At 38.5% G+C, this 17,505-nt stretch overlaps 1 protein-coding gene across 10 annotated transcripts in view; it reads left to right on the forward strand.

Moving 5' to 3' along the window:
• The window catches only part of TNNI3K (TNNI3 interacting kinase), a 285,086-nt gene that overhangs the window by 96,502 nt on the left and 171,079 nt on the right, over positions 1 to 17,505 (forward strand). For 9 of the 10 annotated variants that reach the window (XR_012034825.1, XM_072834075.1, XM_072834076.1 and 6 more), the window contains 4 exons: positions 2,585 to 2,729; positions 2,816 to 2,920; positions 6,435 to 6,529; positions 7,149 to 7,298. Coding sequence is in view for 9 of the 10 variants with exons in the window: in XM_072834075.1 (XP_072690176.1) it covers positions 2,585 to 2,729; positions 2,816 to 2,920; positions 6,435 to 6,529; positions 7,149 to 7,298 (495 nt within the window). In the remaining variant the exon portion in view is untranslated. The remainder of the gene's footprint in view (positions 1 to 2,584; positions 2,730 to 2,815; positions 2,921 to 6,434; positions 6,530 to 7,148; positions 7,299 to 17,505) is intronic. The other variant, XM_072834073.1, reaches the window with a different exon arrangement.

The following is a 17,505-nucleotide window of genomic DNA, read 5'->3' on the forward strand; positions in this document are numbered from 1 at the left end:
ACTTTGAAGTTTACTGACTCAACTAGAGAAGAATAATGTTGGGTGGGGTTGGGGATGGCCAAAGGCAAACTATGAATTAATGGAAGATTGTGCCGTATGCTGCTTTACAATGTCCCTTCTGGACCTCAGGGCCTCTTATGTGACCTCCAGTAGCCCTGGACTCCCTACCGTTCTAAAGCATTGACTTACGGTATTGACTTTCCTTGGCTTCCAACAGAATGTGAACAAAGGAGAGGTATCATAAAAAGAAAGATAATCAAAATAACCAGGGACATTCTTCTGAAGTAAGGATGTCCTTCTGAGCCACTCATTAATAAAAAAAGATTCAAAGATTTATTTTTCAATAACGGCCTTGGGAGGAGAAGTTCAGTGACTTTGTTAAAGATTTCCCTTTGGCTTAAGATCTTGCAGGACAATAACATTAAGAATCATTGTCTACAAATATAGCAGCCACAGACCTGTGTTCATTAAATTTTAAATGATGATTGTAACAACAGTAGTAATAAGCTACTTGCACACTTTAAAAATTATCTTCCCTTTTTCTTCCAATCTATCCTTTATTTTTTTCTTTAATCCTTCTGATTCTACAGATAATTTTTATTATAGATGCATAAAAGAATAATAATACATGGGTTTCCTAAAGACTGTATTTTCTATTTTGAATAAAACACCTTGTACAGATTAACAAAGTAATCACATACAATAAATGGTTATAGAGCAGATGATTCGATTATTTTATTTTTTTTATTTTTTTTTATTTAATTTTTTTTATTTATGATAGTCACACACAGAGAGAGAGAGAGGCAGAGACATAGGCAGAGGGAGAAGCAGGCTCCATGCACCGGTAGCCCGACATGGGATTCGATCCCGGGTCTCCAGGATCGCGCCCTGGGCCAAAGGCAGGCGCCAAACCGCTGCGCCACCCAGGGATCCCTGATTCGATTATTTTAGTTTTAAAAGTTGTGCTGAAGCGGATCCAGAATTTAGCTGGTGCTCAGTTATTATTTCTTCAGGCCTGAAATTATTGAATATTCAACTAGATTTCAGGTTATTTAAGGCTATAGATTGTATATATTGGTAACGTATTGGCCTTAGCACTTAGCAGATTTCTAGGAGGGAAATTTATGACAAAGGAGAATACATACTTTCATTGAAGGTCTAATATGTGGCAGGCATCATGCTAGATACTTTCTGGCAATGATCTTCTTTAATCTTTTCAGCATCCCTGCAACAATACTACTATTATATCCCTCGTTATTGATAATAAATCAGTATCTCCAACACTCAGCATGGTGCTCGGCGCACAGTGATCCTTTTATACTTGTTGAGGAATGAGTATGTATCAATCAAGAGTTCTTATTTGCAAGCGTTGGAAAGTAACTCTTGCTAATTTAAGCATAAAAGGGATATATTAAGGAATATCAGTTAGAGCACAGAATCTTCCCCAGGACGGGTTAGAGGGCCATGTTTGGAACTACGACAGTGAGGAACAGCGTCCACAACCACAGCCCAAGAGTAGTCATTTGAAGACACGTTGCCACTGCTAGGTAACTTGTGCTTCTGGCACCGACAGTGTAGGGCACTGAGTCCGACTGGAATCACTACCACCGGAAACTGGGTGGAGCTACTCTACTATTGCTACATTGCCAAGATAGATCAGGTTCTGCTTTTTTGTGTCATCAGCTCTGATGTCAGAGTCTGACATAATGTGTTGATTGGAGCAGCCCATAGATAAGTGTCCAAACCAGGGCACTGCTGAGAGTGAAAGGGCCACTATTAAAAACTATGCTAGAATAAAGCCTAAACCAGGACATATGGCCACTCTCTGCTAATCCTGTGCCCTCCCTGCAAAGGAGGCTTGGAAAACATATTTTTAGCTCCTATAATTAAACATGGTCTTGGCCTCTAGTCAGGGAATTTTCCAAATGTCCAAAGGGTGATGAGGTCGGCTGGGCCAAAGAGAGGACAGATGCCCACTACTGAGTGAACAACTGGATTTCAATAACTGTCTAAGGAAATATAATGAATGAGGTAGGCCTCACTCTAATGCCTGTCTTTGCGTTGCACCACACTGTGTGTATGATAGTATGATAATTCTCAGTTAAGGGTACATGAGACCTTCCTACAGAGTGTTGTAAACACACACAGTGCTAGGCCCTACCCTAACCTATTGAACCCAAATCTCTGGCAATGGTGCTTTAGCCAGGATTTTGGTAAAATCTTTAGCATCTTACAAAAAGGGGGAAAAAATCAATTTGGAAGGAGATACTTGTGGAAATAAGACCATGAGGATCTTTTGGATGCTTATTAGTTCCCTGAACTATTCCATTGTGCAAGGTAGATTTGATTAGATGCATTCCATAGAATTTATGGAAGCTAGAAGAAAGCCTGTTTAATGTGGTAATGGGCAATAGAACAGAATTATAACTTTTTAAATTGGTTGCACTTAATTTCCTTTATTATTATCATTAATTGGCAATTTCCAGGAGTCTCTCAGGCACTTAGAAAAGTTCCTGACACCACACATGAGAAGGCTGAGACGCAGAGGATTCCAGATAACATACTTTTCCTTTCTTGTTGACAGTGAATGCTCAGGACAATGAAGACCACGTCCCCCTCCATTTCTGCTCCCGCTTTGGACACCATGACATAGTGAAGTACCTGCTCCAGAGCGATAGTGAAGTTCAGCCACATGTTGTTAATATCTACGGAGATACCCCCTTGCACCTGTGAGTAGTACGTAGCATTCCATGTGTCCTCCAGCTATGTTCCATGCACCTTCTTACTATCATCAAAATGTTTTCTTTAACTCTAGGGCGTGCTACAATGGCAAATTTGAAGTTGCCAAAGAAATCATCCAAATATCAGGAATAGAAAGTATGACTAAAGAAAACATCTTCAGTGAAACGGCTTTTCACAGGTAAAAGAATGTTTACATTGGACAGCCACTAAGGGTGGCCGACACCCTTCGGCACCTGCAGTTGTCTACCTACAGCAAGCGCGGATAGTGGCAGATGTTGCGATCAGAGAGCAAGAGCAGAGGGTGGGCAGAGGACAAGGAGCCCAAGCTAGACACACAGAAGAAAAGGTAGAGGCAGATGCTGCAGTCAGTACAACAGATGGGGCCGGAGCCAGATGCTGCATTCCTGGCAGCGGCCACAAAGACAGGGGCTGATGTTGCCAAGGCAACAGGCATATCAACATCTGTAAGCATATTGCTTCTATTCCACTTCACTCTGCAGAAAGCTGCCAAAAGGGGCAGGGCCCATAATCCTCCTCCGACAAGAATCTCATTACCAGAATTCATCAGCATCAAACGTGACACTTTTTTCCTCACCACTTAAACCTTATGTGTAAATGTATCTACCTATCTGAGACACCCATCTGTCAGCCTGCAAAAGCCTAGTCAGGGTGGCCGCGCTGGTACCTAAGAAGGCATTAACTCCTTTCTAGGAATGCATGAGAGTCCTTTACCGTGTGCTCTAGAAGAGGAGGGGAAAGGTGGCTAAAAATTCAGAGCCATGGCTTCCCAAAATATCCCAAAGAAAGCCAAATGTTTTATAAAATTTGAAACCCTCGTATTTAAGGATGAGTTACTCTTTTGTTATAGAAATAAAAGCACAGTACTTTCCACTTACTCAGCCTCGAGTATAAGATCATTTACCTACACACTACAGGTTTCTTGGCTGGTTTCCTAACCTCTAAAAAATGTATCTGAGACTAATATGTAATTTACATAGTGTTTGTATTTCACTGGTGATTGATAGAAATGAGGAGACTTTTTTTTTTTCCATACTGAATTAGTATTGAGCTTGAGCTTCCTGATAAGGCATCAATCTGTCCGATATTGCTTGGATGCTCAGATTTTTCCTATCAAACCAAGAGATCAGCCAAAAGGGAGTTGAAGGAAGCTACCATTTGTGGATTAGTGAATATATGCTAGATGATTTGCATCCATCATCCCATTTAATTCTTATAACCATTTTACAAATGAAGTAGGATTTATTATTCCTCTTTTACAGATGAGAAAATTGAGGCTCAGAGAACCTATATGACTTGGCGAAGAGTCTTAGGATAAGAAAGCCATGGATTAAATGCCTACCTGATTCCAAATTCTGTGCTTTTTATATATCATTACGTTCCAGTACTAAAATATTTCGTCTGTGTTCTACACGTGCTGTAACAGAACAGATGTAAGAACTCTTTAGATCATACTTTCAGTCAAAATGGATCAGTGGAATTTCTCCCCGAAGGGATAATTGGCAGAACCGATATGTATGGTTACTGGTGCCCTCGTTCCCCATTAGGTCATGCTTGTTAAGGCTGATACCTCAGGCTAGTTTTCAAGTCATTTCGCTACTCTATGTACATAAATTGGAGCCAACTATAATCAAAGGATGATTGTCACCTCCAAAAAAGCCTATGTGACAAGTTTAGTGAAGTGAGTTAAAAGTACGTATCCGATTGCTTTATTTTTTGTAAGCCTGTGGCCACTAGGAATAACATATTATTTTTTGTGTGAATTTATTTTTTATTGGTGTTCAATTTGCCAACATATAGAGTAACACCCAGTGCTCATCCCATCAAGTGTCCCCCTCAGTGCCCGTCACCCAGTCACCCCCACCCCCCGCCCAGAATAACATATTAATATTTTTTTCTTTTTTATATTAATATTTTTATTCTATTCATCTTAAGCATGTATTTATAAAAGAAACCCTCCTTTTACATGAGGAGTTCACTCTGGTTCTGAAATTTTTCTGTGTAAAAATCACAATGCCTTGCACTCAATAGGAAGCACTCAGTACATTTCGGTTATTGTTTTCACAGGTATATACACATGTACACACATATGTTCACCTGTGTATGTATATATTCAGAACTCATCAATTCCCGTAAATGGTTACTTCGAAAAGAATCAATGAGGCAGTTCAGATAATGGAACATTATGAATGTGGTTTTATGGGTCCTACTTCCAACGCAAATAATTGATGGTGATATGATCTATTGCACTGAGCGGTGGCTTTCTATTCACTCAATTATTCAAGAATGACTTATTAAGGATCTACCTTGTGTTGGCACTGGTAGGAACATTAAGATGACTCCACTCCTTCCCTCCTTAAAGGAGCTCTGCTGTAAGGTCTCAAGGTAATCAGAGGTGTATCTATTACCATAACACAATAGGATAAATGTCGTGTAAGACTGAACTGACAAGGAAAGGGTAGAGATATCAACAAACTCAATCTCTGGTTTATAAGATGTCATAGATGGACCAGCAGTTCAGGTGGGTGAATAATGTATTTCTTTAAGGAAAATAATGACATTTCATGAAAGAAAAAGTATTGGGCAAGGTCATCCCAGGAAGTGGAAATACTAAGGCCTAGTAAACTGCCTCTCCTAGAACCAAGTTTGGAAAGAAAAACACTGTTTTTCTGTGTGGCTTTACAACATTCAATATTTCACTTCTGAAATAGATGACACCAGTCATGGGAATTTTTCCCACACCAAACAATTCTCCAATTTTCCACAGACACCAAGCATATGTCCTACAATTCAATTCTGTTCTGATACCATCTACCTGGAGTTAGTGTTAGATCCCACAGTCTAAGGGCTAAGTCTCACGAGACCGCCCCCTACCACTCCCAGATGCCAGTCAAAGTCCAGCTTGTCACCTAAGTCTCTCCGGACCCTTCTGGGTTCCCCATTCAGTTGTCTTGGAGAATACCTAGGTCCTATAGCTAAAACTGCATGAAACTCTTAACAATATTTTTTCTTCTTTTATGAAAAAGAATATCATAGGACATATTTAATAATAAGGCATGAGAAATTTTATATGACTTCTTATCTTGAAAGCCTAGATTTGGGAATCTCAGGATTTTATTGCTGTATGTGCTTGTGTTTTTTTTTTTTTTTTCATCACTTCCTTCTCCTCTCTCATTTCCTCCTTCTCCCTTCTTTGCCTCTTTAGCACTCTTGTATACACACTAACATCTGGAATAGACTGGGTGAATCAGAGCTATATTCATTTTTTAGGGTTGACATAACAAAATACAACAGACTGGGTTGCTCTAATGCCAGAAATTTATTTTCTCACAGTTCCGGAGGCTGGAAGTCCAAGATTTTGAGGTCAGCAGATTTGGTTTCTTCTGAAGCCTCTCTCCTGGGCTTGTAGATAGCCACATTTTCCTTGTGTCTTTACATGATTGTCCTTCTGTCCATGTCATCTGCGTACTAAACTTCTGTTTTTATAAGGACAACAGTCCTATTGGATTAGGGCCCACCCTAATGATTCCATTTTGACTTAAATACCTCCTTAAATTGTATCCCTTTAAATATAGTCAAACTGTGAAGTTATAAAAGGGCTTCAACATATTAATTTGTGGGGCATACAATTTAGCTCATAACAGAAGTCTTTTCCTTATGTTGTATTTTTGCAGTGCTTGTACCTATGGTAAGAGCATTGACCTGGTTAAATTCCTTCTTGATCAAAATGTCATAAGCATCAACCACCAAGGAAGGGATGGGCACACAGGTAAGACTTTGGTGAGACATCACCAGTTTTTGATGCATATCAATGCTCAAGAACAGTGGTGTGATTAACAGGGAAGAGGAAAAAGGAAGTGGTCAGTCTGATGAGGAAGGGTCAACCCTGATGAGGAAGGATGTTTTGTCTGATGACATCATTTAGAATTCATGGTGCATAGTGATAATAAAAAAAAACTGGAATGACTTTTGGTCAGTTTCATTATCCTGCAAAATTATCTATAGTTGACACATCTATTATGGCCCATACCAGGAACAACTGACCACACTGCCTTGCCCTTGGTTTGTTGCTCAAGAAAAACATTTATCTGGGGCCTTTGTTCTCGTATAAAGATGCTAATATTTGTTCTTGGTAATTTCAGTGGATGTAGAAATACCAGAAATTGTGCTAAACATAAGGCAATCTATCTAGAAGATCAAGTAAATAGGATACTTCTTTTTCTTAAAGTAGGGTGTGCTTGCTCAATAATAGAATTAATTCTTTATCAAAGAAATCCATCTTTGCTTTATATCTCTGGCAACAATGCTGTGATGTGGTAATTACTGTCTTTTGAAAATTGAGGTTCAGTTTTCCTCTTTTCTTCTTTCATACTTTCATTCTATTATAGGATTGCACTCTGCCTGCTACCATGGTCACATTCGCCTGGTTCAATTCTTACTGGATAATGGAGCTGATATGAATCTGGTAGCTTGTGATCCTAGCAGGTCTAGTGGTGAAAAAGATGAGCAGACATGTTTGATGTGGGCTTATGAAAAAGGTATAGTCTTCATCATTGCATCTCTATAGTGATACCATTGAACTTTGTGCATAGAGTATGTCGATGCATTAATAATTCCTTTGCTTGTATTACTTGTACACTCCCATTTTCTCTATAGATTATATTTGAGTCTTTGGGAACTTGATCAAAGAGTCCAATAGACCTTCACTAGGGAAGGCGACTCTGGGGCTACAGATGAGCTGAAGGCATTCTTGGTATTGGCACTTTGAAAAGCAAATGAGCTATAACAGTCCTAGATACTGGAGAAATAAAATTATGATATGTAATAATAGTTACTTTCCTAGAGTAGACATAGAGCTAGACTTTGTCTCTTATATAGGGGAATTTTTATATGGATTCAAACTGTTTTAGTGAAATAATTACAAAGAAAGGGAATATTTGTTACATCTAACCTTACTGACAATGCCTGGACTAGGAAAAAGAGACCAGTAAGTAGTGCGTACCTATAAACTTAACTTGAGCTCGAAGTGATGAAACTTTGAGCTTTGATGTGAGAACACCTGGGTTTAAATCAAGCTGTATTCTTTGATCTTGGACAAGTCATCTATCCTTGCTGAATTTCAGTTTCTTTTCTTTTTCTTTTTTTAAATAACAATGATTTATTGTTTCTAATGGTTCTTTGAGTTGACTGGGTGGTTTCTTTGCCTGTTTTGCCTGGACTTGCTCATGAGCTACATTTAGTAAGAGGGGTTGGCTGGGCTGGAACACCCAAAATGGCCTTAGATGTCTAACAGTTGGTGCTGGTTGTTGCCTGGGGTATCCCTCTGCTCCCTTCAACCAGTGTCTTTCAGCAGGTGAGATTGACTTTTCAAGTGGCAGTCTTGGTATAGTGTTGCGAGAGAGAACAGAATTTGCAAAACCTTTTAAGGCTTTGACTTCTAAGTCATTTAATGTCCCTGTTGCCACATTTTATTGGTCAAAGTAAGTCCAAAGGCCAGTCCAGATTCAAGGAGTAAGGAAGTAGATGTTTCTTCATCTAAGAAAAAAAAAAAAAAAGAGAGAGAATAATAACAATGCCGACTTCACAAGATTATAAAGATTAAATGAGATAATACGTGCAAATTGATTACTACACTGGCTGGCACATAGCAAGCACTAATAATTGGTAGTTCAGTACTGATAACAGTGGTAATAGTAGTAGTTCATAAATAGAGTATATCAATAATGAGCTGTACATTTTAAGGGAAAGGAAACTAGAAACAATCAAAGATGAAATGGCATCTTCATCATTGTTTTAAGATATATTGGACCTCATGAGCAAGCTCGAGATATACACGTAAGCTGCTACGGAGTTTAAATGTTCAGGTGAAATGGAACAGTCTACATTGTCATTGAAATAAGAAGGTTGCAATGAAATACTGTTAAATATAAAATACTGCCTATTTTTTGCTGTCTTATTAGGATGTTGAAAGTACATAAAGAAGTGTTGGGTTTAAACGCTCGAATCTTAGAAGTCCGTACTAAAAAAGCACAGCTACTAAACTGGAAGATTTCTCAGGCTACCAATTTGATCTAAAAGGTTTTCACCCTAAAGTAGGACACGAAATTCTATCAATTAAAAGAGAGATGGAATCTGATAGCTAGGAATGGGGAGTTGTAAGTACATAGAGAGAAAGAAAAATATAGATCCGAAGACTGCCAGTGAAAAAATGATTATAGGAGTTACTTTAATAGAGACAAGTGAGCAGACATGGTAAAGTAAGGGATGAGCTAGATGTGACCCTGTTATGTTTTATGTTTTTTATTTCAGCATTGGGTAAACACACACACGCGCATACATACGTCTGCACGTTATAGCTCATTGAATTTTCACAAACTGAACTCACATCCAACATCCAGAATCCAGATGAAGCAACTGAAGATGGCCAACACAAAAGCCCTATTCACATTCTCTTCCAATCATTCTACAGAAAGGGTCCCGCTGCCTCTATGGAGCATAGATTAGCTTTGCCTTTCTCTGCCCTTTAGACAAGTGGAATGTAATGGCATATACATTTTTGAGTCTGGCGTCTTTTGACCAACAATTTGAGAGATTCACTCATGTTATTTCAGGTCATTATATGTTTTTCATTCTTGTTATAGAATATAAAGTTTTGTTACTATATCACTATTCATTCTTCTGTTTAGGAGCATTTTGATAATTTTTAATTGGGGGCCATTAAGAATACTTTTGCCATTTAGCATTCACATACATGACTTCGGATGAATATTTTGATGCATTTCTGTGGTACAAGGACCTTCTAATTTGTATAAAATAAATTCCAGGGTGGGTTGGTGGCTCAGTCTGAGTCAGTCTCAGACCCTAACTGACTGAGTTAAGGGTCTGCCTTTGGCTCAGATCATGATCCCAGGGTCCTGGGATTGAGCCCCAGGTCAGACTCTCTGCTCAGTGAGGAGTCTGCTTCTCCGGCTCCCTCTGCCCCTCCCTCCTGCTTGTGCATGTGCACGTGCATTCTCTCTCTCTCTCTTTCTCAAATAAATAAATAAAATATTTAAATAAATAAATAAATTCCAGGTAGTTCTGTATTTGAGTATCAGTTGAAAAATCTTACATATTCTGAAGCCTCGGGAGGGCTTACTAAGTTCTACTTACTCAACGCATTGCATTTATTCAAGTGATTCTCAGACAGCGTCTCTCAAGAAACTTGAGTTTCAGGGAAAGCTGTTTACAAAGCATTAGTCTTCCGGAAGACAGCTCAGATATAGCTGCTATAGCTAACTCTTCACAGGGGTTGGCTTTGTTTGTTTTTAGTTGACTGAGAGTGATAGTTGAAAACTGGTTTTAGTTTTATTTTTTTGTGGAATTCCACACTTTAAGAAACAATGAATCATTGTGTAAGTTCCCAAGATTTCCTTGCAAATGACAACAACAAAAATCATTTAGCTTAGAGGATTTACCCACTGGTCTCTGCAACATATGCTATACTTGTCACCCTTATGTGTTCGACTAATGTGCTAGGCATCAGTGTTGTATTTCGTTATTACTATGAATTTTAACAAATTGAATGTTAGTACTCAAGAGACAGATGGATCTTTTGCATATGTTCTAGAACAGAACGAGTCAAAACCCACAAAATGAAATTGTTGCTATTTTCTCTTGCTAGAAAAATGTATTGTTTTCATATGTTCAGGGGAGATTGACATGGCCTCATTAAAATATCATCACTATACTATACTATTTAGTCTACTCTCTTAATAGAAATCTGGAAGTTTTTCTCAAATGCTACCCGTCTCAATGCTTCTAGGACAAATTTTTCAACTGACAAAAATTTTTTTTAGCTTACCTTCTGCTGTTCTGATACAGCACATTCAGTTCAGGGGTGCTTTAGAGTTTTGTAAGAGTTATCAACATTTATTTATTTATTTATTTATTTATTTATTTATTTATTTATTTATTTTAGACATAGAGAGAGAGAGAGAGAGAGGCAGAGACACAGGCGGAGGGAGAAGCAGGCTCCATGCCAGGAGCCCGATGCGGGACTCGATCCCAGGACCCCAGGATGATGCCCTGGGCCAAAGACAGGTGCCAAACCACTGAGCCACCCAGGGATCCCCCTCAACTTTCTTTTAGAAACTCAGAAAAGAGTTTGCTCACCATGGCTCCCTGTGGGATCAGATATGAAGAACAGTTTCCATTTACAGAACCCTTTTAACCTAAAGATATCAAAATCAATCTTGGAAATGATTATCCTGGTGACCTTGATTCCACACAGAAGCCTACTGATTAAGTTTCAATATTTTTCTGTGAGGCTACTCAAAGCTCTGATTTTACAATATTTAGAGTGTTTCCCCTCCTCTAGTTGGCTACCGGCACCCCTCCCCGTTGTTTGCTACTCTTCCATCTGAGAGTAGCCATAGCTGTCTCACTCACTTGGATCTGTTATGCCCTTTCCCTAGGGTACAAAGGACTTGTATGAATCAATTTAAATTGGCCAGAAGAAATCGCCAGCAGCCTGCTTACGTTTAAATCCTCTGCCCTAATCACCAGTATGGAAAACTCATTGAAAAGACCTACACATAATCTTACATCCATTGCATTAAAGATGAAACTGCCGAATTGAAAAGATCTCAGCCAATTAGAATTGAACACATAGCTCAATAGTGTGTCTGGCAGTTAGATCTGAAAAGGCTGCTTTTGACAAAGAAAAGCACTTCTTTATGTCAGGCTGTTTAGGGTCAGAAAATAACCCAAACCAGAAACAGAGCTAAAAACTTCTTATTTTGCTTCAGTACTGACACCAGTTAAAGTAATTTACAGAGGCTCCTCTCCCAATATCTAATTACGCAGAATACAATATTTGTATACATCAGAACGACTGTAATTCACAGTGACAGGGAGCTGCAGTTGGAGAATTAGTGAGTAAGTGAGCAAAAACAATAAAAATCAAGACTCCTGTACCATGATATGTACTTTGTTCATTCCTTTTGACAAGTGTAGTATGGTGTGAATTATTTATAGTAAACGTACTATAGTGTATTCTCTAAAAGTAATAAAGTCTTACAGTTGTGAGTTTCTACAGTCTTCAGCCAGTAAAAAATAACTAAAAGATAAGAGTGGGGGAAAAGTTGAAGGAAGAAGAGATGGATTTGTTAATTTTTTTGATAAATCTTCATCAATGGATTGTAAATTCCCAAACTTCTTCTATATTAAATTCTTACCAATTTGGGTTTAGTTACTCAGTTTAGTGAAGCTTAATTTAATATGCTAGAGTGAATTAGGGGTGAAGGAGAAGAAATAAATGCAAAATTTAGATGGTATTTCAAAATCTATGTGAAATTTTGTGTGTACTGGTTACTGTCTACATGTTTAGTTACCCTCTTTTAAAAATAAAACAAATAGAATAATACTAACTCTCATTAGAATGTTCAGAACTCTTATTTTTGTTGGGGGGGTAGCACAATTTACACACAGTAAGATATTTTCTGAAACATAATAACTGTAAAAACCCACAAACACACTTAATTCTACTACTGAAATCAATATTGCACTGTATGTTAATTAATTTAATGTTAATTTAAGTAAAAATTTGAAAATAAAAAAAGCAAAAGCCACATACATTAAAATGGAGAGTAGAAGAATTTACATTCATTACGTGCCTATTACACATCCATATACATGTATTTATAATTAAATTATCAAGTTAATGCTTTAAATTGCTATTACCTTCCTATTACAGATTAATACAAGTTTGAGACTTCAATCCGTCAATTCACAATTGCCCAAACCACACAGCTCTTAAGTGAAGAGCTGGTACCAAACAGATTTCTGTCTTATTTCTTATTTCTGTACAAGCTCTTATCACTCACTTGAGAATCAAATCCAAGTCCAAATTCCATCCTTACTATTTAATGACTTCGGACACGTCATTTAACCCCTCTAAGATTTCATATTCAGATTTAAAAGAATGAATTAATAAACACTTTACAGAATTCTAAAGGTTTGGGCTAAGATCTAAATGTCTGGAACATAACAGAGCTCAGTAAAAATAATGGTATCTGCTATTATTAGGTTCATAGCAAAGGTTTAGTCAAGCTTCACATAAGTCCCAAATCGCAGTCTTTCCTAATTTAAAACATGTTTTAGTGTCCAGGAGGAAATATGACATATTGACTCTCTAATGAAGAGTTTATATCCCTGCCAAACACCACCAGACAAAACTGGAATAAGTAAAACCATGCGTTGTTATGCGGCACCTTGGGGGCTCAGTCGGTTAAGCATCTGACTCTCAGTTTCGGCTCAGGTCCTGGTCTCATGGGTCATGACATCAAGCCCTATGTCAGGCCCCGCTCAGTCATCTGCTTAGATATTCTCTCCCTCAGCCCCTTCTCCTAGTCTGTTTCTCTCTCACTCTCTCTTTCAAATAAATAAATCTTTAAAACCAACCAACCAAAAAAAAAAAAAAAAAGCATTGTGTGTTTTATTTATTTTTCTTATTTATGAATCAAGTAACATCATTTATTTTAAAACCTCAGAACTGAAGCAAAATTAAGGAGGTTTTAAAAATCACTGATCAGAATATTTTAAAAAAGTAATTTAAAAACCATTATTTTATTTGTATAGTTGCATGCAAACATGTAAAACAATAAGTTTAGCACAAATTTGCAAGTATCTTTGCTATAGTAGGGTTTCCCCTTCAGTCGTGGACAAGTGTCAGAATTTGTGGCCATGTTTTCAAACCACCATACCAACTGACTCACTGGAGCTTTGTACTTGGATATCTGAGGAGTATGTAAAACTCAACAAGCCCAGAATTGAACTTAATATCTTTTTTTGTCCTCATCAGTCAGTTTCTCCTGCCATATCTCTTACTCATTCTGTCATTTAATGGCGTTTCCATCCACTTAGTCGCCGAGTTCAGAAATCTGGATTGATGCTTGGTGACTTTTTCTCCCTCAATCTCTCTTTCCCCACATCCATTCAATCAAAAAGTCTCATCATTTTACTTCACAGGTACATTTTAATCCATCCTTTCTTCTTTATTCTTACTGTCGCTGTTTTAGTTGATAACCTTATCATCTTTCTCCTGATCCATTTTAAAAGCTTCATAACTACTTTTTTTTTTTTTATTGTCTTCAGCTTCTCTGATTCCATTTTCTCACTGTAGTCTTGAAGAAGTGTAAACAGGGCCATAGCATTCCCCAGCTTAAAATCTTTCATTGACACACTATTAACTATAGAAAAAGTTGCAATGTATTGTCAGAGCATCATACCCTGTGCCTTCCTACCTCTCAAACCTCATGTCCAGTCACTCCTGTCACACGAGCGACCCCACACGCCACAATCATCATTACATCCACTGCATCATTAACATTCACCAGGGGTTCACTCTGTGCCAGGCATATTCTAAATACTTTGTATGCATTAACTTATCACATGGGCACAATTATCCTGAGACAGTGTCTTACTAACATGACAGTAATACAAAGATACTCGTTCTTCCCCGGGTATACCATGTTATTCCATGTTTCCTAAGCCTTTTCTCATACAATCCTCTCTATCTCTACACGCCCCATTCTCCCTATCCCACTCCACTTTTTCAATTTCTGATTTCTACTGAGCTTTCAAAACTCCATTTACAGATCCTCTCTTCCTGAAAACCTTTGCTGACGTTCCAGGCTAGCATGCATGTCCTTTCCTTATGTTTTATTACACCGTCCGTGCATCTCTGTCTCTGTATTTAGCATTTCACATTGAAGCACCCCTCCTCTTACCAGATTATAAACTTTTTGAGAGCAAACATTTGAGCTATTAATTTTTCTCTTCCAAAAGACTAATTCAATGACTGATTCCTAATAGGTGCTCATATACGTTTGTTGGAGTAAATTAGAGAATGAGCAGATATCTTCGTCAGTCCCACGTCTCGCTCATTAAATGGCATCTAGTTCATCATAATATAGTAGACGTTCTCAAGAATACCACTCACCACTACTCTGGTGTCTCCATAGATATTTCTTTAAATATTGTGGACTTCTTATTAACTGCACAATTCTAATACTTAAATTTTAGTAGGCAGATGATTTTAAAGTATTTTTTTTAAAAAGCTCCCCTTTCTATGCATTAGAACCATGAAATATGCCCTTCTGCTTCTAATGCTATTCTCCTCCCTTTTTGCTTAATCGACTCATATCCATCTTTCAAGTTCAGCTTAAAAGACAGTCCCTTAAGGGACTCTTCCGTGACCCCTCTAGCCTACTGCAAAATAGCACTGTTATGCACATTCATAGCATCCTCTACCTTTTCCTTCCTAAGAACTTGGCTAAATAAGATTTGAACATTTATAATTTTTTTCTTTTATTCTAGAAATTATTCATTATAAGATTAAAGGCATTTATATCTCAATATTATATCTCTCATACCTGGTTCTATTCATTCAGTCATTCAAAAAAAAAAAAATACTGCAAACCTAATATATGACAGACCCTGTGCTAGGAACTGAGGTAAAACAGTGAGATAGACAATATTTACCCTGTTCTTTGGAAGTTTGTATTTCTAACGGAAGAGACAGGTCATGGGCAAGAAAACAAATAGAAACTATCAGAAAATAAGTCCTGTGACTAAAATGGAAAGGAAATACAACACTGAGTAAAAAGCTTAAGGACACTATTTTTTAAAGATTTTATTTATTTATTCATGAGAGACACACAGAGAGGCAGAGACATAGGCAGAGGGAGAAGCAGGCTCCATGTAGGGAGCCCAATGTGGGACTTGATCCCAGGACTCCAGGATCAGGCCCTGGGCTGAAGGCAGACACTCAACTGCTGAGCCGCCCCAGGCATCCCAGAGACACTAGTTAAAAATCAAGAAGTCATGGAGGCTTCCCTGGGAGGATATTACTTGAGCTGATCTCTAGTGGCTGCTCAATAAATATTTGTAGAAGGAAAGAGAAGGGAAAAGAAACGCCAAATGAGAAGGAGAGAAGAGAAGGAAAGAAGAATGCTAAATGAGTTGGTTTGCATAGAGTTCTTGTGGCAAAAGCATTCATGATGGGGATTCTTATCTCAAGGTGAAGGACTGGTGGCATTCTTGTTTGGGCCTGGTGATTTGGTGATTAATGGACAACAATATTGGGGAGAAAAGATGCGTGTACCCTTTCTTGTGAAAGCATCTTTCAGATTTAAGAGATGAGAAGATGAAGCAAGTCTTGAATTTTTCTTGCCTCTGATAGTGTGTGGACCAGGAGGAAGAACAAACATCAGGAGCCATCCTTGATCCTACTTTTCAATGCTTTTGGAAAATGAGCTTTTGACATTATGGAAGGGGAGATAACAAAATATTGACCAAAATCTCATCTAGACCATTGCTGTGAAAGTTTCCTCCTTCAGGCATGTACAAAGAAAGGCTGAGACTGCTCCTTTGATCACCTGGGCATTTTGAACATGTGAGGTCAATAGGAATTCCTTGGCTTATGTAATCAAGAACTAATCCCCACGTTCTCTATCTTAGACCCAGGGGGCCTTGGAGTCACAACGTCAGAGAGAAGGTCTTATACTTACTAGCATCACTGACCATTAATCTTCAGACCTAGTACTTAAAATGATTTTCATAACAATGTTTCTTCTATGTTATTAAAAATAATTTTTCATAGCAATAAACAGCACTCAGTGTTTCTAAGACAAAATGATAGGGTTGGAGAGACCCAATCATCCCTATCATTATAGGGATATATCCCTATCATTATAGGGATATAGTAAAATGTGTCCTTTTCTTCCTTGAGTAATTGTGAACCCTCTGCTGTACACATGGTCATGACATACATTCTAAACTGTCTATGTGATAGACCTCCGGAAGGGCTTATAGCCTTAAACAACAACCTAGGTTATAAAGTAAAGATATGCAGAAAGTCGAAAACAAAGAAGTTTGGAATTGGGAGGAATCACTCCACATATAAGGAAAGGAACAGAAAAAGAAGACGAATTAAAGGGTAAACATGGAATTTGAGTTAATACAGACAGATTGGAAGAGTGGGATGCAGGAAACGAAAGACACTCCAAGCTGGCAAGAACCCTCATGGGCTCCAATCGGTAATCCTCTGACGGTGCAAAGCATTATTAAAACTGCATTAGGCTAATAACATAGCAACCTCCTGTTTTGGGTAAAATACTTGGATGTAGATAGTAAATTCTTAGATATGGGAAAACATTTTATTCAATTAGCGAAAGTTTGATTATCTCTGGACGTGTTCCATTAGCACGCCTGGGCTGTCTGGATGCATCCATTATCAGGAGCGCCTTAGCAAGTCGGGTCCGTGAGTTCCACCGAGGCATTTCCCCGCTTAACTCCTTATGGCCAAGTGTCAGGGAGCTGGGCCCCGGCGGTTTCCAGGTTTCTTTGCATCCACTTGGGTAGTGTGTCAGAACAGTGACAGCAGCAGAGAATTTCCCATACATGTGGGCCTCAGCCCACAGTTAGCAGGAGGTGGGAAATCAGGCGGAGATGCCTTCCAGAGCCGAGGGGCCTCTTGGCATTTCCCTGGCAGCCTCATGCTTATCATCAGCCAGAACCCAGGCACTCATTAGGCTCTTGATGAAAAGCATCCCAAAGAAAATGCCAGCAAATTGTGCCACTGTGCTGGCAGGAAATTAAAACCGCTCAGAGCAAGCGGAGCCAAGAGAGCTGTTGAAATGAAAGGTAACATCAAGGGTGTGATCACTGACTCCCACAGGCTCAGGATTCAGGATGCGGCTC

The sequence above is a fragment of the Canis lupus genome, chromosome 8 (genome assembly GCF_048164855.1).
Source record: "Canis lupus baileyi chromosome 8, mCanLup2.hap1, whole genome shotgun sequence".
Taxonomy (NCBI): domain Eukaryota; kingdom Metazoa; phylum Chordata; class Mammalia; order Carnivora; family Canidae; genus Canis; species Canis lupus.